The sequence below is a fragment of the Engystomops pustulosus genome, chromosome 10 (genome assembly GCF_040894005.1).
Source record: "Engystomops pustulosus chromosome 10, aEngPut4.maternal, whole genome shotgun sequence".
Classification (NCBI taxonomy): Eukaryota; Metazoa; Chordata; class Amphibia; order Anura; family Leptodactylidae; genus Engystomops; species Engystomops pustulosus.
The window spans coordinates 29,531,594-29,552,301 of NC_092420.1; the positions used below are offsets into that span (position 1 = coordinate 29,531,594).

The 20,708-nt window shown below is 41.3% G+C and overlaps 1 protein-coding gene across 7 annotated transcripts in view; it reads left to right on the forward strand.

Moving 5' to 3' along the window:
- Positions 1-19,678, forward strand: part of PBRM1 (polybromo 1) — a 48,706-nt gene extending 29,028 nt beyond the window's left edge. For 2 of the 7 annotated variants that reach the window (XM_072127243.1, XM_072127245.1), the window contains 14 exons: positions 190-401; positions 678-863; positions 1,757-1,914; positions 2,038-2,304; positions 3,478-3,623; positions 4,665-4,822; positions 4,936-5,119; positions 5,505-5,715; positions 8,743-8,944; positions 10,736-10,906; positions 12,481-12,639; positions 16,699-16,769; positions 17,490-17,706; positions 19,124-19,678. In XM_072127243.1, the coding sequence (XP_071983344.1) occupies positions 190-401; positions 678-863; positions 1,757-1,914; positions 2,038-2,304; positions 3,478-3,623; positions 4,665-4,822; positions 4,936-5,119; positions 5,505-5,715; positions 8,743-8,944; positions 10,736-10,906; positions 12,481-12,639; positions 16,699-16,769; positions 17,490-17,706; positions 19,124-19,296 (2,515 nt within the window). In that variant the 3' untranslated portion in view covers positions 19,297-19,678. The remainder of the gene's footprint in view (positions 1-189; positions 402-677; positions 864-1,756; positions 1,915-2,037; positions 2,305-3,477; positions 3,624-4,664; positions 4,823-4,935; positions 5,120-5,504; positions 5,716-8,742; positions 8,945-10,735; positions 10,907-12,480; positions 12,640-16,698; positions 16,770-17,489; positions 17,707-19,123) is intronic. The other 5 variants (XM_072127244.1, XM_072127246.1, XM_072127247.1 and 2 more) reach the window with 3 other exon arrangements.
- Positions 19,679-20,708: the final 1,030 nt, after the last annotated feature.

The window sequence follows — 20,708 nt, forward strand, 5'->3', positions numbered from 1 at the left end:
AGTGGAGTGTGAATATCCTCCAAGCAGTGACATGGGTGTTCAGGGGTCCCTGACCCTGACCCACCCGGAATATCTCTCTATTCTGCTTATCACACATGTTAAAAGAAGAAACCACTGCTACATCTGCATCATCAGAAATTTTTAACTTCCAACCCATCTACATTCATAACTACTTGTTTTCCTACACAGGACGGATTCTGAAATCTACGAGGACTCCGTGGAGCTTCAGCAGTTCTTTATTAAGATAAGAGATGAACTTTGTAAGAATGGTGAGATCCTTCTCTCTCCAGCCCTGAGCTACACCACCAAGCACCTCCACAATGATGTGGAAAAGGAGAAGAAGGAAAAGTTACCCAAAGAACTGGAAGAGGACAAGGTTAAAAGAGAAGAGGAGAAAAAAGGTATTTGCTTTTGTTACCCTTACCGGGTTTAATAGGAGCTCTGAAATCCCTGAAAGATGCCCCCAAATTGTCTAGTGTTACTACAATATAATTTTTATTGAGTATGATGCTCCAGAAGTGATGGTTTATCTGGCATACTTGTGTTAAAGACCTATCCAGTGAGAGGGGAAACCCGAGAAAGGAACAATAATTGAATAACAGAGCCCTTTACATTGTGTCATTTTTATTGTTGTGTTTTTTTGTTTTTGTATTTTTTTTTTTACCCGTCTTGTTAAGAAGCTGAAAAAAGTGAAGACCCTGGAGGAGTTTCTGGACAGTCTGGACAATACCGAACCTATAGTCAGGACTGCAGCTTCAAAAACAGCATGTACCATGTTGGGGATTATGTCTACGTGGAGCCTGCAGAGGCTAACCTCCAGCCACACATTGTGTGCATAGAGCGCCTCTGGGAGGACAACGCGGGTATGTACATAAGTCTCTAGTCTTTCCTTGATGATAATTTTGATTTGGTAAGAAAAAAAGGACCATATCTAGCTCCATATCTCCTTTATAATATATTCTTATTACAAAACTCATTTCTTTACAATACAAAATAATAAGACAGGTAACCGACTGCAGGAACCCCCTCTGATTAAGAGTACAAGACCCCCTGAAATGTGGAGAAAAAGGTCCAGTTTCTCACTGATTGTCAGAGTGACAGGACACGCATGTGTCTGTGCTCCCTCCAATGCTGTGGGAGTGGTTGGAAATATCCAGCACTCTTATCCATTGTCAATGAGAGTGCCAGAGGTACCTGAGCGCTGAGCTCAGCTATATTCAACATTCCCATTGTATTGAATGAAGTTCCACGACACATGCTCGTCCTGCTGCTTCACAAGATCCTCATTCTCCGGATGACAGGAGTCTCATTCTCGCAATCGGTGGATGTCCCAGCAGTTGGACCATATCCCATCAGGTTGTTATCCCCATCACGTGGATGGGGAATAACTTTCACCTTGGTGCAACACCTTTTAAGGGTAATCAGACCAGTGAGAACATTTTAGGTATATTCCTTATCATTAAGCAGTTTTACATAAGATTAGGAGATTGAGTGCAGATCATGAAGCTCCCAATAGAGAATGTCCACCTTACCCTCTGAAGGCTTTGGGGACCTTAAGTGATGATTGACATCTAGACCAGAAGATGGATGGAGCTGTGCACCTACGTTATGACAATTCCTTTTTAAACTCTGATGTTGTTCCGATCAGATCTTAATTATCAGTCTCCTATAAGTAAAATGGTGGGAAAAGGACATCTCCATACTTGGGAACTTGAAGGAAAAATTGTATTTCTACTTTTTTTTTTTTTTTTGTCAGGTGAGAAGTGGTTGTACGGCTGCTGGTTCTATCGTCCCAATGAAACCTTTCATCTCGCTACTCGAAAATTCCTACAGAAGGAAGTGTTCAAGAGTGACTATTATAATAAGGTGCCTGTAAATAAAATCCTGGGAAAATGTGTTGTGATGTTTGTGAAGGTAAGAATTACTACTTCTTTTTCCTTTCTGTAATTAACTAGCGCCACGTGTGTGTCCAAGGTCAACTCTACATGTGCCAGCATGACATTGTCTTTAATACTGGTTTATTATGTAACTTCTTAGGAATACTTCAAAATCTGCCCGGAAAACTTTAGAGATGAGGATGTGTATGTATGTGAATCCCGATATTCTGCTAAAACCAAATCCTTTAAGAAGATTAAGTTATGGACAATGCCGGTCAGTTCAGTGCGGTTCAGGCCCCGGGACATACCTCTGCCGGTGGTGAGAGTGGCCTCGGTGTTTGCACATAAAGATAAGGTAGATGAAGACGCAGCCTCAGAAAACATGGAGGATACAAAGGATGAGGATATCACGGTCTGTCTGGAAAAGGTCTGTATCATGCTGCCGCTACATTGTGATGCTCTTAAGGCCCTTCTACATTGTCCGACTTGGATTGTTCATCCCATAATGTTGACAATTTAGCAACTTTTACCCCAAATGAAATATGTGATCACCTGACAAATACTTGTTATGTGATGCAGATTTACACCGCTCCTTATTAAGAATGACCCTCCCTAGAAAGTAATTATTGCACCATCTAAAGGATCTTTAGATATTCCTTTGGTAATACAGAGATTAACAGTCTAAAAATAAAACGGTTTCCCTCAAGACCTTTTATACCATTCAGTGCAAGCAAATCTATATCACTCCAACCCGATTTGTATCCTTTCTTCGCTGGAGTAACATTATTAATAATAGGAATAATATTTTACACTTCTTAACATCACAGATCCCTATGTCTTTATTTTCTATAGAACAGAGTTGTAAAATAAATAAAATATACATGCAGTCCCCGGGTTACGTACAAGATATGTTCCGTGGTTCTTAAGTTGAATTTGTATGTAAGTCGGATCCATATACTTTATAACTGTAACCCCAGCCAAATTATTTTTGTTCTCTGTGACAATTGGATTTTAAAAATTATGGATTGTCATAAGAACCAGAATTAACACTAAATCTTCATTACAGACACCTGTGATTACTGTTATAGCTGTTTGTTGTAGCCTAGGGCTAAAGTACAGGCGGTCCCCTACTTAAGGACACCCGACTTGCAGACAACCCATAGTTACAGACGGACCCCTCTGCCCACTGTGACCTCTGGTGAAGCTCTCTGGATGCTTTACTATAGTCCCAGACTGCAATGATCAGCTGTAAGATGCCTGTAATGAAGCTTTATTGATAATTCTTGGTCCAATTACACCAAAAATTTTGAAACTCCAAATGTCACTGGGGCAAAAGAAAAAAAATTGTCTAGAACTTCCATTATAAAATATACAGTTTCGATTTACATACAAATTCAACTTAAGAACAAACCTCCAGACCCTATCTTGTATGTAACCCGGGGACTGCCTGTACAGAAAATTACCAATTACCAGAGGTCCGCTTGTAGCTAGGGGTCATCTGTAAGTCGGGTCTTAAGTAGGGGACCAGCTGTATAGTCATTCTCCATACTCGATAAAGCAAATGATTATAAGTCATGCATAATCTATTTTTTCCCACTAGGAAAAGGAAGACGTATCTGTTGATATGCCTAATGGAGAACCTGGCTGCTACTACTACGAGCAGCTTCGGTACAATGATATGTGGCTGAAGGTTGGGGATTGTGTGTTTATCAAGTCACATGGATTAGTAAGGCCAAGAGTGGGCAGGTAAGGTTTTGTGTGGATGGAAGGGCTATCCCTATAGTTCTGCCTGCCTTTCACTTCTGTAGGACCACCAGGGCTTGCTGTCTGTCCCATAGAAGTGAGTAGAGCAGCAGACCTTTTGTAAAATGGTGCCCTATTCTTGGGAGGACTTCAAGTGCAACCTCACAGTAGGGAAAATAAAATTCCGCGCCAGATATCTAAGTTATGAATTACATTTTTTCTATTAAAAAAAAAAAATCCCAACGCTTCATTTTTCATATTACTATATGAAAACTTTATATAGATAGTAGACCATGCAGCTTTACCATGGCCTCTATTTACATCACCTTCCAATTTGCTTTTCTACTGATGGTAGACTGCTTTAACTTACATGCTTGTTCTGGTCTCTAGGGGATGGCACTGTTTTGACTAGACTTCAAACGGCAGAAAATATGCAAATGGGCCTGAGGGGCTCTGGCCGATGTCACCCGGCTGTCTGCAAGTCTCGCGATCATACTTTGCTGTATGCAAGTCGCACACATGCATGATCATACTTTACACTCTGCAAGTCTCGCACATGCGTGATCATACTTTCCAGCTGGGTAGCGGTACGGCTGCGCAAGGTAAGTATGATCGTGAATGTGCAAGACTTGCGGACTGCTAAGTGAAGTCTGTGGATGAGCGGGCAGGAAGACTGAATATTGAGAGGGGTGACATGCATAGGTTATGAGACGGCGGAGCCGAGAGGCCCTCCAGTGATGTCGGCCAGAGTGCCTCAGACCAACCCCAGTGCAGAGGACGGGACTCTTTGCATCATACGGATCTATAATACAATGATTACAGTTGAAGGCAGGGATTCCACAAGGAATAAGGGACTCCGTCCATCATAGATCACCATGATGCTCAGAGTCGTGTCCTCTGCGATTAATCCTAAGATTGAACCGTTTTATAAGCAAGATCAGAAAACTTATTAATCTGTCCCTGGCCATGATTTTGTACCTCCAAATCCAAACTCTTACTAAAAGATTTTGTTATAAACTTTGATGTCTTTTTCCTTCTTTTTAGAATTGAAAAAATGTGGCTGCGAGACGGAGCCGCCTATTTCTTTGGCCCAATATTTATCCATCCTGAAGAGACCATTCACGAGCCGACCAAAATGTTCTACAAGAAGGAAGTGTTCTTGAGTAACTTGGAAGAGGCCTGTCCCATGACCTGCATTTTAGGTGGGTGCCCCCCTCATTGTAGTTTGCTTGTGTATATCCTTGTTGGAATGTTTGTATACTGAACTATGTCAAGGTCTTTAATTTACATGAAATCTGTTGTTCTCCTCTTCTAGGAAAATGCGCTGTTTTATCCTTTAAAGATTTTCTGTCTTGTCGTCCAACGGAAATCCCTGAAAACGACGTCCTGCTGTGCGAGAGCCGCTATAACGAGAGCGACAAGCAAATGAAGAGGTTTAAAGGGTTGAAAAGATTTTCACTGTCTGCCAAGGTTGTGGATGATGAAATCTATTATTTTAGGTGAGACTACAGATAGATTTTAGAATTCTGAATTTTTCCTGTATATTATAGTTATGTGATTGAATAGATTTAGTGAATGTAGGATGAGACTTTACTTATTCCCATCTCATTCATTTTTGGCTGAGATAACGACACTATCCCTAAGGTGGTCAGAAGTGTTGGATAAGCACCATTCCTTCCATGATCTCACTAATTATACCATGAAAGGGATCTTTCTAATAAGTAGGAGCTGATCAAAATGGGGATCCACTAAAGTTTATGTTCTTTAATGGAACATGCAAGGATCATAGTATTAGACTTTCTATCATTCAGTTGTGATGTACAGGAACTTGGTTCATCTAAACATTAAAAATGGAGATAACAATGCTCTTTTTTTTCCCCTTAGGAAACCCATTGTTCCTCAAAAAGAACCATCTCCTCTCTTGGAAAAGAAGATTCAAGATTTGGAGGCAAAATTTGCAGAGTTGGAGGGTGCCGACGATGACTTGGAAGATATGGGAGATGATGATGGAGAGATGTTGGAAGCCCCATCTCTCCCTCAGCTCCAGACGCCCTTGTCTGGTGAATTAGATCTCATGCAATACAATCCGCAGCAGGTAAAGGAGAGAAACTATAGGGGGGCACACAAATCCTGCTGTGTACATAAGCCGTTTTAGGTTAGGTTCACATCTGTAATCCTTGTTCTGCTTTAACGTAGGCGCAGAACAACACCTATGAAAGAGTGCTGTATGTTTAAAATGCTGCGCACCAACACAATCCAAAAGATCCTATTGACCTTAAAGGGGTTGACATTTAGGTGTCTCATTTTGCAGGACTTGAAGTTTCTGATGCAGGTGTGAACATAGCCTTTAAGGGTTTTAAGTTATTAAGCAGCACACATGCCATACAGCCAGAACTTCAGACCAGGTTTAACATATGTTTATCCCCCAGGGTCTTAAAGTGGACCTAACATTAGATATTGGAAGTGATATGGTTCTATGTTTTGTTCCCCCTGTTTACTCATTGTGCAGGTAACATTTTTATCATGTTTGTCTGTCGTGCTTGCACCGAAAATGGACAAAGTTAGTGGAAGTCGTTTTTGTGATACATTCTACACTTTTTATTTTTTATGGCTTCTGTATTTTTATAAAATGTAGCTCATTAGGGATTTCTGCTGAAAGATTTCTTATAAAATCTGACTACTAACACTGATGGGAATGCAAATGCCAGGTTGGAAGTTGGGAATCGCCCTGTGTCTGGCCGCTATGTTCTTGCTTAATTGCCGTGTCCAGAGATCTGTCGTCTAATCCTTTGTGACATTAGATTTTCTGTCAAGATAAGGGAATGGTTGGATCTACGACAGGTACCCACCCAAATTTCTAGAAACAATCTTGCTATATTTAGAATGTACCAGTAAACTCCATCTAAAACTGACAGGTTTTTAGCATGGGTAGTGGGTGTTCTCATACCGTTTGTGGGATGTTTTAGGGAATGGATCTTTAAAGGGAACCTGTTAGCAGAAATTGACCTTAGAAGCCATTATCTGTTTCTTCAGTATCTCTATCTTCCTGGTCATGTTTCTCTTATGGCCCAGTGTGGTGGCGTCCATCTAAAAAATCTGCATTGAATTGAAATGTATAAAGTGACAATGGCAGAGAGCTCCATATTTAATTTTAACCTCTCTCCTTCTGAAACTAACTCCACTGAGCCATGAAGAAAACCAGTTCATGAAAACGAAGCCTGACGAATCAGGGGAACTAACTCATATATCCAGGCACTTCAACTCTGGTAATCTTCTTATGTTTCCTTCAATCAACTTTTAAAATTTTATGCGCATGAGCCAGAAGGTCTCTGCAGGCATTACTGGAGACCCTTTGTGCCACAGCTTCATAGGCTGCTACACTGCCTCCCTCTGCTTTATTAAATCTTGGGTGCTACTGCACACTTACAGCCTGTGAAAACGCCCCTCCCGAGAGCCCTTCTGGTTCATTAGAATAATTTTGTAAGTTGATTTTGGAAGGAAGGAGACCTTGGATAACAATATAAGAAGATTACCACTGTGCCTGGATTTTTGAGTAAGTGTCCCTGGTTTATCAATGCTCGTTTTTGATGGCAGATTTCTTTAAAAAATGTAAGGATGCTCACCTCCGCTCCTCTTCATCCCGGCGCCGTCCTCTGCTAAGTTTGACACACCGGGGTCACCTAGAAAAGTAACCTATAATTAGTAGCATGGAACACTGGGACAAGATATCCGGCGCTCAGGCTGCTAATGTCGAACACCGGTGTGTCAAGACTAGCGGAGGATATCATTGGATTGAGATGAAGAGGAGCGCAGATAAGCATCCTCAGATGGTTTTTGTTTTTTTAAGTGGTTGATTTTAAGTTGCTTGACAATATACTAGAAGTGGTTTATTAGGTTATTTTTTGCAAACCGGTCCCTTGCCCAAATTCTGTCAATTGTACAATTGTAAACATCAGGAGGAGGGAAAAACCAAACCATGTGATGAGCTACATTTTTGAGAATATAGAACTCTTTGTAATGTCACCATGTATTAAAGGAACAAATTGAGAATAAAGGGTGTTTTTTTTTTCCTTTGCTGATTTTAGCTGTAGACCATGTAGCATGATTCTCTCATCTGCTTAACCCTAAAATTGTGGGAAGGAGGGTAGCTTCCTAAATATCTTAAGAGAATACTACACTAATTCTTCTAGTATCTCAATATTCTCACTGCTCAATACTGGTGAACTATAGAGGCTTTTCCATTTTCTGTGTGATGTGCTGTCATTAGCAGGGTGCTTACTGTTCACCCTAAAGCATTACAAGTCGGGGTGCCGTGTTTGTTGCCGAGGCTTTTGCCGCTTGGACGGAATAAAGAAAAGCAGCAATACCACGTATATTTACATACATACACATTTATATGTTGTCTCATCTACAAGCTGATTCTATTCCCTGTCTGAACCAAGAGTTTTCTTTCTGTACAAATGCCGAATTTTTTTATTTTTTTTTTTGTTAATCCTTTTGCAATTGGTGTTTTTAAAACACTAAATCAGGCCGCCGCACCACCGAGCTCCCCCCGATGCACCGACGATCAGACGCCAGGGGTCATGCTGCCCTCCCCTTCCTCATTGACGCAAGGGGGAAACCTTACAGAGGCAGAACCCACTGAGACACCCAGTGACAGGCAAACGAAAGATGGCGAACCAGGGGAGACAGTGGACACCAAATTACCCAAACAGGTGTTAGACAACGGAAAGGTAAATTATGAGAGCCAAGGTGGAGCCCACCGTGTACTTAGATGGATAGTCCTCTCTTCTTTCTGGGGTGGGAGGGCAGATTGCGTGGTATTGCTGCTTTGTCGTGGCTGTGCTTGCATATCTGCTGAATGTCTTCTTAGCTTGTCGTTTATTTTTCCTTAAGTGTCTTCATTTCCTAGATCTCATCTAACATAGAACCATACCAAAACTGTCCACTCTCTAACCACAGATTAGCATAAGACTGCCTGGTGTCAGCCACAGCCACCGAAAAAAAGGCTTTTCCACTGGGTTTCAGTAATTTTAAATTTGATCTAAATTTCTACATTTGGCCTTAAGGGTTAGTATTTTAGGACACGTGAAAGAAATATTTAACGTTTTCTCCATTCCAGTCAACACCTAAGTCTGGCAAGAACAGCACCAAGAAGGAAGGAGGCAAGAGGAAGATTAACATGAGCGGTTACATCCTCTTCAGTAGTGAAATGAGGGCAGTCATAAAAGCACAACATCCAGACTACTCTTTTGGTGAACTTAGCAGATTGGTAGGAACCGAATGGCGGAACCTTGAGGCAACGAAGAAAGCAGATTATGAAGGTAAATTATGGATCTGACCCCCACCCAACCTCTCCTTACAGTATCCGTCTGTAGAATGGAGAATTCTGATATTTAAGGCCTATTTAGTCCTTAAAGATGCCTCAGGTTGTAGGTTCACATCGAACGTTGTATTTCTCTATTGGGTCCCTGCTCAAGACCTGTAAAAGAAGTTTTTGTAGTCTGCAGCAGATTTTATGTCATTTTGAAAGCTATGTGATGCGAAAGTTACAATATCCACAATGCAGAAAGTACCTTCCCTGTAACCTGCAAATTTTACAATCTGCAGCAAATCCATCTCAACCCAAAGGTTGGTCTCCGACTTCCTGTCTCGTCAAAAACACAGGGTAAAAAGGCAACAGAAACCAAATAATTTCAGCTGGTTTCAGTTGTGTGTAGAATGGCTGCATAATTGCTATTGTGGAAAGCATATGGGTCCGGTCACACGGTGCGTTATTGGTCCGTTCTTGGTGTGTTTTTAAATGCACTTAAAATGCTTGCGTTTTTCTACAGGTTGACCCTGCATTTAGCTGGTTTTAATATATTTTTCTTAATTTCTGTAAGCAGCTTTAAAAACGTTAATACAACTGCTTACACTTACAGAAATGAAGGGAAAACCTGTTCAAAGCAGCCAAATGCATTGTACACATGCAAAAACTCATCCATTTTCAGCGCATTTAAAAACGCACCAAAAACTGTCCCATGGTGTTCATTTGTGGAAGTTAAAGCAGCTGTGAAAATGTTAATACAGGATTCAAGCCAGCCAAATGCATGGTAAAGGTGCAAAAACGCATGCATTTTTAGTGTGTTTAAATATGCACAAAGAATGCACTGTGTGGCAGCACCCTGATAACTATGCAGTTTTAGCTGCAACGTTTGGACACACCCTTATAGTAAGGGTGCTGTCACCCGGTACATTTTTGGTCCGTATTGGAGGTAGACGTATATCTTTACTATATGGTACATAAAGAGATACGCCAAGAAGCCTTTATAGGTGGGTGACCGTCACATTATGTCAATGAATTGGCAAAAACAATAAAGATCTAAAAAGACTGGGGAAGAAGGCAGGAAGGGAGGTTGGACACATAAGGAAATGAAAAATACACAAGACTGTGGTCTGTTGGGCCAGCAGGAAAGGGGCGCTCACTATTTATGAAAAGAAGAGGTCTTGGAATTCCTGGAAACTTTGATTATGTGTCCCATGATCCTCTTACCCTGATCTGCGGAGTCATCGGCCACTATCTCCTACGTTCTACAGATGAAACTAAGTTCTTGAAGCCACAGACTACTGTAGAGGCTGCTGGGTATTCCATTACCTTGGAATCGCTGTATGTGCCGCAACTAGGTAGTGCCGCAGGAGGCCCTTTTTGATAGAGGAGGTGTGGAGCCAGGTAGAATCAATGTGAGGGATATAGGGCAACCCTCTAGCCCATCAAGGTTAACCCCTCAAAAACCCGTTACAGCATGTACTAAATCTATCAGAGAGAGTTCAGCATTTTATTATTTTGGCATAAATTGCTGCCATGAAGACTGACAGTAAAAGATCCCCCCCATGATAAGTATCCCACTATGTCTATATCACCGAAGCCTGTAAGTAACAACTACTTTCTTTCCTTATAACATAAAGAAGGCCTGTTCTTAAGAAACCCCTGACCCCCACGGCCCGGCACAGTGATAGGACTGTCATCCTCATCCTCTCCATTGTTTACACAGGCATGGCGGCTAAATCTTGGCTCCAGACTTTAGATTTCATTGAATATATATGTTTTTTTTTGTTTGTTTTGTTTTTTACAGAACGTGCTGCCAAAGTAGCAGAACAACAAGAGCGAGAGCGGGCAGCACAGCAGCAACAGCAGCAGCAGAACTCCTCTCCCAGAGCGGGTACTCCTGTGGGCGCTCTAATGGGAGTTGTACCCCCACCAACACCTATGGGAATGCTTAACCAGCAGCTGACACCAGCCTCAGGTAGACTATCCATCAGCGTGCAGACATTGCAGATCCATGGTGCACTGTACACACTGGTTGTTCTATTAGAAACCGGACCTTAAACAAATGTCACGGAAATATTGGGGTTGCTGCTTCCAAGGGAGTCTGTAACACTCAAGCAAAAAAGTATTTGCTCTCTGGTCACATTGTCATCCCATCTATAGGCATTGGTAACTGTTATCCCATTATTCACTGAAAAAAGGGAACAAATATTCAGCCACTTAGTCCATTGTCTAAAGATCCTTTAATAATCACTTTTACTCTGTGACAATCTTTATGATTAGCTTTAAAAGAGATTGAGGGGTCGAGTCTAAGTATCCCCATGTGAAGAGTGACACTTGATCCCTGTGACAAGGTACAGTGTCACACATTTAATAGTGGATGTGCCTGGTATTGCACAAGGATGTGTCCCATTTCCTTCAGTAGCTGCGGTATGCTCCAGTACTACACATAGGATGTACCTGGCAAGCAATGAAGAGGCCTTAATGAACTCAATATTTGGTGCATCTCCAAAGAGGAGTTACATCAACATAATAAGGGGAAGTCTGTACATTTTTTATTGATCAGTGAGTGTCCAACACCCGACCCACATAATCGGTTGGAAGGTTGGAAATAGGGGGCTCCATGCTCTGTGTAGTGGCTGTGTTTGTAACTGCAGGCTTGGCTCCTTGTCAATTCATTGGAGCTGACTGGTGCCGGTCCATTAAACAGAGTAAAGAGGACATTCATTCTTCTGACAAATTCTTCCTAGAATTAATGGTAGGCAACAGACAATTCACCTGATTTCTTGTCCATACTTGTCTTGTACTTGTATCCGACCACCTGCGTGGTGAAAACTTGTCTTATCATAAACAGCGGAAGGATGTTTAGGCCACTTTAATACTGACAAATTATTGGACCCCATATAGTCAAATGGACATTTGTGTCTGGTTGATTGGAGCTTCAGAAAGTTGAGGAATGGAAACTTATTTTTTACAATGAAAATCACTAGATTGCTACAGATAGTTGCCATAACTTGAGGAAATCTATAACAAAAATTATGTTTTTGTCGCTATAAAATGTTGTAATTTGCAGTTTTAACTTAAAGGGCATCTAGCACCAGGATAAGGGCTGTATGCAAATGAGCCTGAGGGGCTCTGGGTTCCATAGGTGTCACTGGAGTCTGGAGCCCCTTGGGCTCATTTGCATACAGTCTTTCATCCTGATGGTAGCTGTCCTGAAACTACCGGTAAATCTTTTCAATGTAAAGTTTTAACATTTATGAAGACACTTCATGTATGGTCTGGGTCGCTAAAGATATTGGGTATTTTTGCCAGACTTTAATCCTATTTCATCCCACTCAAGCCGCTGTGGAGGTAGTGTTCTGATCCAATAATTTCCATCCTTTCATGATGTAGCTATTAATGTGACATGTTATGATTTATTTTACAATGCTAACTCATTGTATGTGTTCAACATTAATATCACAAAACTAACGTCATTTTTTTCATGGTAGTGCATGTTTGTATTAATCCATTATACTGCATGTTATTGATGCACGTTTGTTCTTCAAGGCATGATAGGGGGCTATCCGCCTGGCCTGCCACCCATGCAGGGCCCAATTGATGGCATTGTTAGCATGGGCAGCATGCAGCCTCATCTTCATGGGGTGGTACCTCCTCCCCATCTCCTTCCAGCAGGTATACCAGGCATCCCGGGCATCCCGCTACAGGGTAAGAAAGTCATCACTTCATTCATTCATCTCCATCCCACCTCTCACTACCTCTGGATGCTTGTGTGTATACAGAACCACTGCTAGCTATAGTGTGTCATGTCCTCTATCAATAAGCTTTTATTTTACATTTTTTTGTACCATTAAATTTATTATAAGGGGGAGGCAGTTTCTATTTTGATGTCCGTGTAAAATAAATATTTTAACGCTTCACTCAATGGAAATGAGAAGGCTTTTTGCTCACAAACGTGTTTTCGGGTTTTGTGCTAGCCATTTTATCAGGAGCAAGCACGCGTCCCCGTTACTTTCTATGGGATCTTGTCCACGTCCGTGGCTTCCACTCCCTCCCTGCATGAGCTGAGTGCCTGTGGCTGGAAAATGTTCAGTATTAGTGGCTCTAGTGTTGGGCTATAGCCACTATCTGCCTAAACACTGTATGGCCACACACATCGTATTGCTGTGCACATTATTTATAATAAAGGAGCCAAATAGATCTACCACTATACTAAGCCATCCCTAGTTTTGTAGGCTTTGTCCAAAGGTCATAGTGTTTTATTCATAACAGATCTTCCACTCATTTTGTAAATTAACTCTATACTAACATAATAACCGAAAAAAAGATTTCTATGTTATGAATCTGTAAGGTCTGTACTTACAATTTGACTGCGGTGGAATATTTGGCCACTAGCAACTTGTTTTCCTTGATGCAGAAATATTGAGGTGAGAAATGATTTGTCCTTTTCACATGAAAACTTAACCACTGATCCACTGGAGATCATAACACTTTGTGAGTAACACTGTGAAGGATACATTTACCGTATTTTTCGGACTATAAGGTGCACAAAAAATCCTTTGTTTTTCTCAGAAATCAAAGCTGCGCCTTATAGTCCAGTGCGCCTTATACATGAACCGTACTTACAGACAAAAGCTGCCTTGTACTGTGCACAAGTCTGCCACCTGCTGGTCATTGATCCTTCTAGTCAGGTGCGCCTTATATATGAACCTAGATGTTTTAGCAGGCATTTATTGATGGTACGCCTTATACTCCGGTGCACCTTATAGTCCGAAAAATATGGTATATTCCGAGATTGCTGCTGTTCTTGGAGCCCTAGGTGAGTGTCCTGACACTGCTGTGCTGTTAGATCTGTGCTCCTCCCCTCTTCTAAAGCAGGCCTCTGGCTGAATTGTAGAAGTAGTCGCTCAAAGGGAAGAGCTAAGTGCACAACAGTGTGAGGACACTACTCTTCCCCTACTCCAAGTCCAGGTACATTGCTGCTGCTTCTTACAACAAGCACAAAGGTATGATTACACAGATGCCTGGACTACTACACAGCAGTGTCTTCAAGTTTGCTTTGATTATGAATTTATGGGGACTTTTAACTACTTTCTGATGCAGGAGATACTATTACAATAACAATTGGGAGCCTTTCATCATTCCACTTCTATTAAAAAAAAAAAATTAAATATTGTAGAAAATTTAAAAAAAAAAATCAATCTACCCTATGTTCTGTATAATATATATATATAATATACAGGGTGTAACAAAGGTGGGGATTGGTATATCTTGCAAAATACAGATTGGAGCGAAAAACTAAAAATTTATGTGACAACAAATATTTTTCAAAAGTTTATCCAATGATGATACCAAACTCAGCCCTCTACAGAGGGGAAAACGTGGGGGGGGGGGGGGAAAGGGGGTTACCATTTAAGATTTTACATTCCTGATACCCCAGGAAAAATTGCATTGATTTTGACCTAGGTCTTTTTTAATTTTGGTGACAGATGGCGCTGTAATCACAAAAAAAAATCAATGTGTGCAAAAACCGTGAAAAAGGGGGATATTACACCAGTACACCAGCCCCTGAAGTGTAAGAGGTGGGGACTCGCAGTACACCAGCCCCTGAAGTGTAAGAGGTGGGGACTCGCAGTACACCAGCCCCTGAAGTGTAAGAGGTGGGGACTCGCAGTACACCAGCCCCTGAAGTGTAAGAGGTGGGGACTCGCAGTACACCAGCCCCTGAAGTGTAAGAGGTGGGGACTCGCAGTACACCAGCCCCTGAAGTGTAAGAGGTGGGGACTCGCAGTACACCAGCCCCTGAAGTGTAAGAGAAAACTACTACACCCATGTTGCTGTTCCTGGGTTATGTTTATGCTGAATGCAGTTTCTACAAAAAAAATTGGTGATAAAGGGCGATTTTGATATCCTTGGATACATTTTTGAAAATTATTTGCCATGTATATTTTTAATTTTCCATTGTGCTGTGTATTTCTCAAGATATTTCATTATCCCGCTCCTTTTTTCTACCACCCTGCATATTTATATTATATATTATCCACACAACAGGAAGTAAGAATTTGTCTGATCTGCTAAAATAAAAATGTTTTTGTTTCTTATCAAAACCCCCAATAAAGTGCTGTGTCTATATTACATAGTAAGCTAAATGGTCCCATTAGGCTCTCTTACAATTTTGTAAATTGAAGCATAAAGGTTTTTGTTTTAGGTTTGCAGAAAAAAAACCCTGGGGGCAGTGGCAGTTTATTGACTCTTCTCTGGCTCTGTGGCTGTGGAGATCTTACCGTTTTCAATACTGAACCACCAGAAGTCACTGGTCTCTCTTTGGTCCATTAGTGGCTTCAGCAGAGCACAAGACGTCACTTGGTCTTTCTAAGCTATCCATGCCAAAGACTGGAAGACCCATTTTTAAGTTTAAATAAAATTTACCATCAAAATCCACTTATTCATAGATCCAGGCACCGTGACTGTGGTAATCTTCTTATATTTGGTATCCATGGCCTCCTTCCTTCTAAAATCAACTGTTAAAATTATACTAATGAGGGACTCTTCTTCACTGGATGTTACAATGAGCAGATCATGTCTTTCCCCCCCCCCCCCTGGTTTTTCATTGATTTTGATGATAGGTTTCCTTTTTAAGGCTTTGGAAAGTAAAAAAAAAGTGCCTAAGCTAGGAAAGAGCACCAAATATTATACATGAACATGATAGAACAATTTAGTTATGCCAGCTTTATTACATTGTATGGAATTTGCTTGCGCTACATAAATAAAGATTATTATTTATTATTGCTAAATTCATCTAAATTTCTCATACAATCCAATTTTGAAGAACCCTTTTAAGCCGAGAAACTGAATATATATCAGGAAGTTGCTTGTAATTAGGAGTGTCATTTTACACTGTGATTTTTAATGCTGTGCATTAATGTTTACCTGGAAAACACCTTTAACCTTGCCCTGCTATTTGTTCCTTAATGACCATTAAAGGTTAAAGGGAAACCTTAGTATGTAACGTAAGTATGGAATAGGCAACAATCTTTGCATATACTACCAGATCGCTTCAGCACACAGCTACGAGGGGCTGCGCGCACCCTGATTAAAGTTTAGCAAAGATAGAGGGGAGTAAAGGATTAGCCCCAAAATGGCTCTCCTTACATACGTTAGATGCACCTACCACCGGATCTACCTTAATAGATAGATCCGTAGTGGTAGGTTTCATTTAATACATTTAGAATATACTTAAAAAAAATTATATAATTGCAGAAATGGAAAGGGACTGTGGTGGAAAGAGGTTATGGAGAAAGGTTTTACATGTAAAGGGTTTAGTCGTCTTCTCTTTGATACCCGGTGTGATCTTCAGATGCAGAATATTACCTACAGGTTGGCAGCAGTCAGGATGACTCTCTATAAGGATCACATCCACATGTACCATATTCTGTATACAGGGATATTGGTTAGTGCCCCGCTCATCTGAACCAAATCTGCAATAATCTCCATGTTTCAGGAATAACTCTGTTCAGATGAATGGGATGCTCTATCTGTCTGCAGGAAATATGCCACATGTGAACAGCCGTCTGTAAGGATGGCAGATAGTGTGTGTGTGTGTGTGTGTCAAGCATCTGCTACACAATAAAGCATCTTGATCAAATTTTATGGTTGAGATGGAGGCTTCTTCTATTTGACATTCAATGTCCCCTTTAATGTAGAGCTATGCAGAGCACGATTATACATGTTTAAGGTTATTGTTAACACTCTTTCAATTTCTTCTAGGAGTTATGGCACAGGGTGTAACCTCTATGGTAGGATCTCCTGCCGCCGGAAATAATCCGTACAATCAGCAGGTAATTCTATTGTCATGTGCTATTGTTATAACTATTGTAATTCTGCTCCTATCTTATATGGCTCTGTTCTCCAGTTTTTTACTCGTAGCATGTAATAAGCCGTAAAAATCCAATGCGCACCTCGGTATCTCCCTATCTGTGTGTAATATAATACATATTTTTAGGATCATAGGATGTTCCTCATAAAAAAATGCACCCCAGATTTAGTCAGTTTAAACAGGTTGTCTATTTCAAAAACTTTTCTGGCAGGCAGGGTAGAGCTAATAAAAACAACAATAAGCTTTTACTTCCCTCCACCGGCGTTCCTGGTCTCCCACGCTGCGGTCCATCAGAGCCCTGCATGTGTACAGGGGCCAGGCACAGCACAGACTTTCCTATCTGAGCACCTGATACAACGCTGGGGGGAAAAAAGGAAAAATATATTTGAAATCAAATCAATTAAAATTCTCTTGTGGTCACACACTCATAAATAGCAATGCTGCATATATGTACAAACCCACAGTGCTGCTTCATGTATTCACATATACATACAACTCTCTGACATCTATCCTTATGTACACAGCTCTACTACCTCCATACACACACCAGTGCCAGACCCTCCGGAACTTCAGACTATAAGACACAAGTGCATCTTCTAGTCTTAAATATACAGTATATGTTTTATCCCATATTTGATATTGGATGTATTAAAAAAAAATTAACCATTAATTTTTATTTTAGATGGGTCTTTTAGTCCCTGCAGGGCAGCAGGCCCCACCCCCTTATCCAGGTCAGGCTCAAGGGAATCAGCCTGTCATGCAGCAGCCTTCAACCCCAATATTTGTTGCACCCCCTCCAAGGACTCAAAGGTTACTTCATTCGGAAGCCTACTTGAAATATATTGAAGGGTTAACAGCAGAATCCAACTGCATCAGCAAATGGGACCACACGTTGTCAGGTGAGAGCAAAGCCGAATGGTCGAATATTTCTTTGTATGTTTAAACCTTTCCAGACCCATGATGAAAAGTGCTTGTAGTGCAAAATGCTAAAGGTAAGATGTCATTTACAGGCCCTTGTCAGGGGCCATTGGCTGTTTGCTTTTGAATTACTCTACAAGGATAGCCAAGAGGGCGGTAAATTGTAATTTTTGCTGAGGGTATGTTTGCATGCTGTATGAAACTAAAATGGTTACCTCCCCCTTGACTAATAAACAATACTTCAATGCTCATCATTGTGGCCGCCACACTCTTCAGCCTGGCTGTGGGAAGGGGCAGTCCCCTGTACTGACCCCTATCCCGAGAGTCTACATGGGGAGAACACCATTAACCAGAAGTAGAGTATATACTTGGAAGGGAGTCCGTGGCCATGGAAGTGAAAACAATGAGACATTTTATAAGGCTATTTTACAAAGTTGTTACTAGATTAAGCATAACATTAGTATAAGCGTATCTACCTGGGGCAGAGCTGCTGCAGAATCCTGGATGAATCAGAAGGATTTGCAGAATATAAGAACATTTACACTCATTTTTAACGTTGGGTCACTAGGACCCCATACAGTGGCTTGGCATTTTCACCCATGACCACGGTGTGATGAGAAATGTGTAGAAGTACAGCGTTGGCCAAAGAAAATTATATTTGGGACACTAAACCACCCACAGTTCCCTATGGACTAATGTTTTAGTATTCAAAAATATATATATATATATATAATATTGTCTGAATACATAGGCATGGGGAGCACCAGAAAGTAAAGGGTCCATAAGGAACTGTGGGTGGTTTAGTGTCCCAAATCACCTGCACAGGTCTTCTTTAACCTGTGAGTCGAGATCAGAGCTGGGCCGGCATCAGAATCCACTGGGTCAGCTGTAGCGAATAGGGGACACCCCAGCATAACACCCGCATGACCTTTCTGCTCCATTAATCTCTACGGAACAGGGAAGCCTCAGCGGAGAGAGGCAGAAGTAACATTTTTACTAATATGTATATTTTTTATGATTGCTTGCACCATATTTGCCTTAAGGGAAGTATGGTAACTCAGTGGTTAGCACTACAGCCTTGCAGCGCTGGGGTCCTGGATTCAAGTCCCATCTAGTTCAACATCTGCAAAGAGTTTGTATGTTCTCTCTGCGTGTTTGCGTGGGTTTCCTTCCACACTTCGAAACATACTGATAGGGTGATTAGATTGTGAGCCCCATGGGTACAGGGACCAATTTGGCAAGCTCTGTGCAGCGCTGCGTAATCTGTGTGCGCTATATATATAAATAAAGAATTATTATTATTCTCTATAGATTATGGGTTTTAGTTGATTTTTAGAGTCTGAAGTCCAGTTTCTTCATCAGACTTGTGGTTCTTAACGATTTTGTTTTCCATTTCAGCTCGGAGACGAGATATCCACTTATCCAAAGAACAAGAGGGCCGGCTTCCTTCCCACTGGTTGAAGAGCAAAGGCGCCCACACGACCATGGCTAACGCACTGTGGCGCCTACGAGATCTCATGCTCAGAGACACATTAAATATCCGCCAGGCGTACAACATTGAAAATGTCTAACCCTTCACTACACTCCCCGCTCCCCTTCCTTTCATACCGAGATAATTTTTGTGGAACAATAGATGTTTTTAGTGACTGGAGGCCAATATTTTTTATTGCATTTCTGTACATTGTGAGACCATTTTGATATGAGGACATTTTTAACAAGCTTATTTTGGTTGCGTTGCTCTTTTTGTTTATGTATTCAGTTGTCAAATACAACATTTTTACATATTTTCAGTTGTGTTTTTTTGGGGGGGAGGTTTGTGTTGAACATGTTCATTGCTGACTGGTGTGGTGGGTACATCCTTTTTGTTTTGTGTTTTTTTTTTTAATATTGTAATGTGATTTTGACTGTACCTCACACTGCCGTTGTTTTAAATTAAATGTCTTTGTCACTACATTGCGGCCTATGGTATTTGTGAAGCAGAAGGTTCTGTGAGGAACAGAGATTACATGTAGGACGATATAAGCTGAGGAGATATTCAGAGATATTTGGAGGGGACAGGTTATGGACGGCAGAGAAGTAGTGAGGAGACAGATGGATTAGTTGGGCGACAGAGTTAAAGATAGATTGAAGGGGCGCTGGAGACCACTGAGAAGAATTAAAGTAATCCAATTGGGGCATAATGAAGGCCTAGGAGCTATTTTGTAGATGCGGGTCAAGGAAGGGTTGGATGCGAGAGATTCTCTAGAGAAGCAGGTGGCAAGTCAAAAATTACTCCCAAGGGAGAGGACCTTTGGGGCCGGGAGAGTGTGGAGCCATGATTTGTAACTGTTAGGGTCATTCACACTAATGTATTGAGGACTGATGTGCGGCCGCACCTTTTGCGGCCATTTATCTGTACCCATGGCACCCGGTCACTGTATGGTGAGCGCACTTTGCCTCATTTTTACAGTGCACTCCAAACTATAAGACGTCCTATATTTAGCCGTGTTACGGCGCTGGCTCTGCGCTCCTCTATGGAGAGGGGAACCTCCTCCTCTCCAGCGTGCTAACATGTGGATGTACCCTACGACCGGGCCGGCACAAGTGGGAAAGCCCCCGTATAGCCAGGATCACATCGGTATTAATTACAGCAAATCAACAGTGGATAAGCTGCAGAACCAGACCTTCTCCGCACCCATCTGTATTAACCTCAAAGTCGTGAGAAAATCCAGAAAAATACCTGCCTCCCATGTCCTAAACTTCCATGCATCATAAATGCAAGTGCTTCTCAATAAATTAAAAGATCTGAAAACTGTATTATTATTACAGTTGTTATTATTAACTGTATTATTACAGAGTGAACTTTTACAAGTGTTTATTTCTGATAAAGGAAACCTACCATCTGTTTTCATGCATTGTGAACCAAGCATACCTTGAGAATGCTGTAGCGACATTGATGCAGAAACATATCTTGTTTAATCACTGAACCGAGTGGTTTTGATCA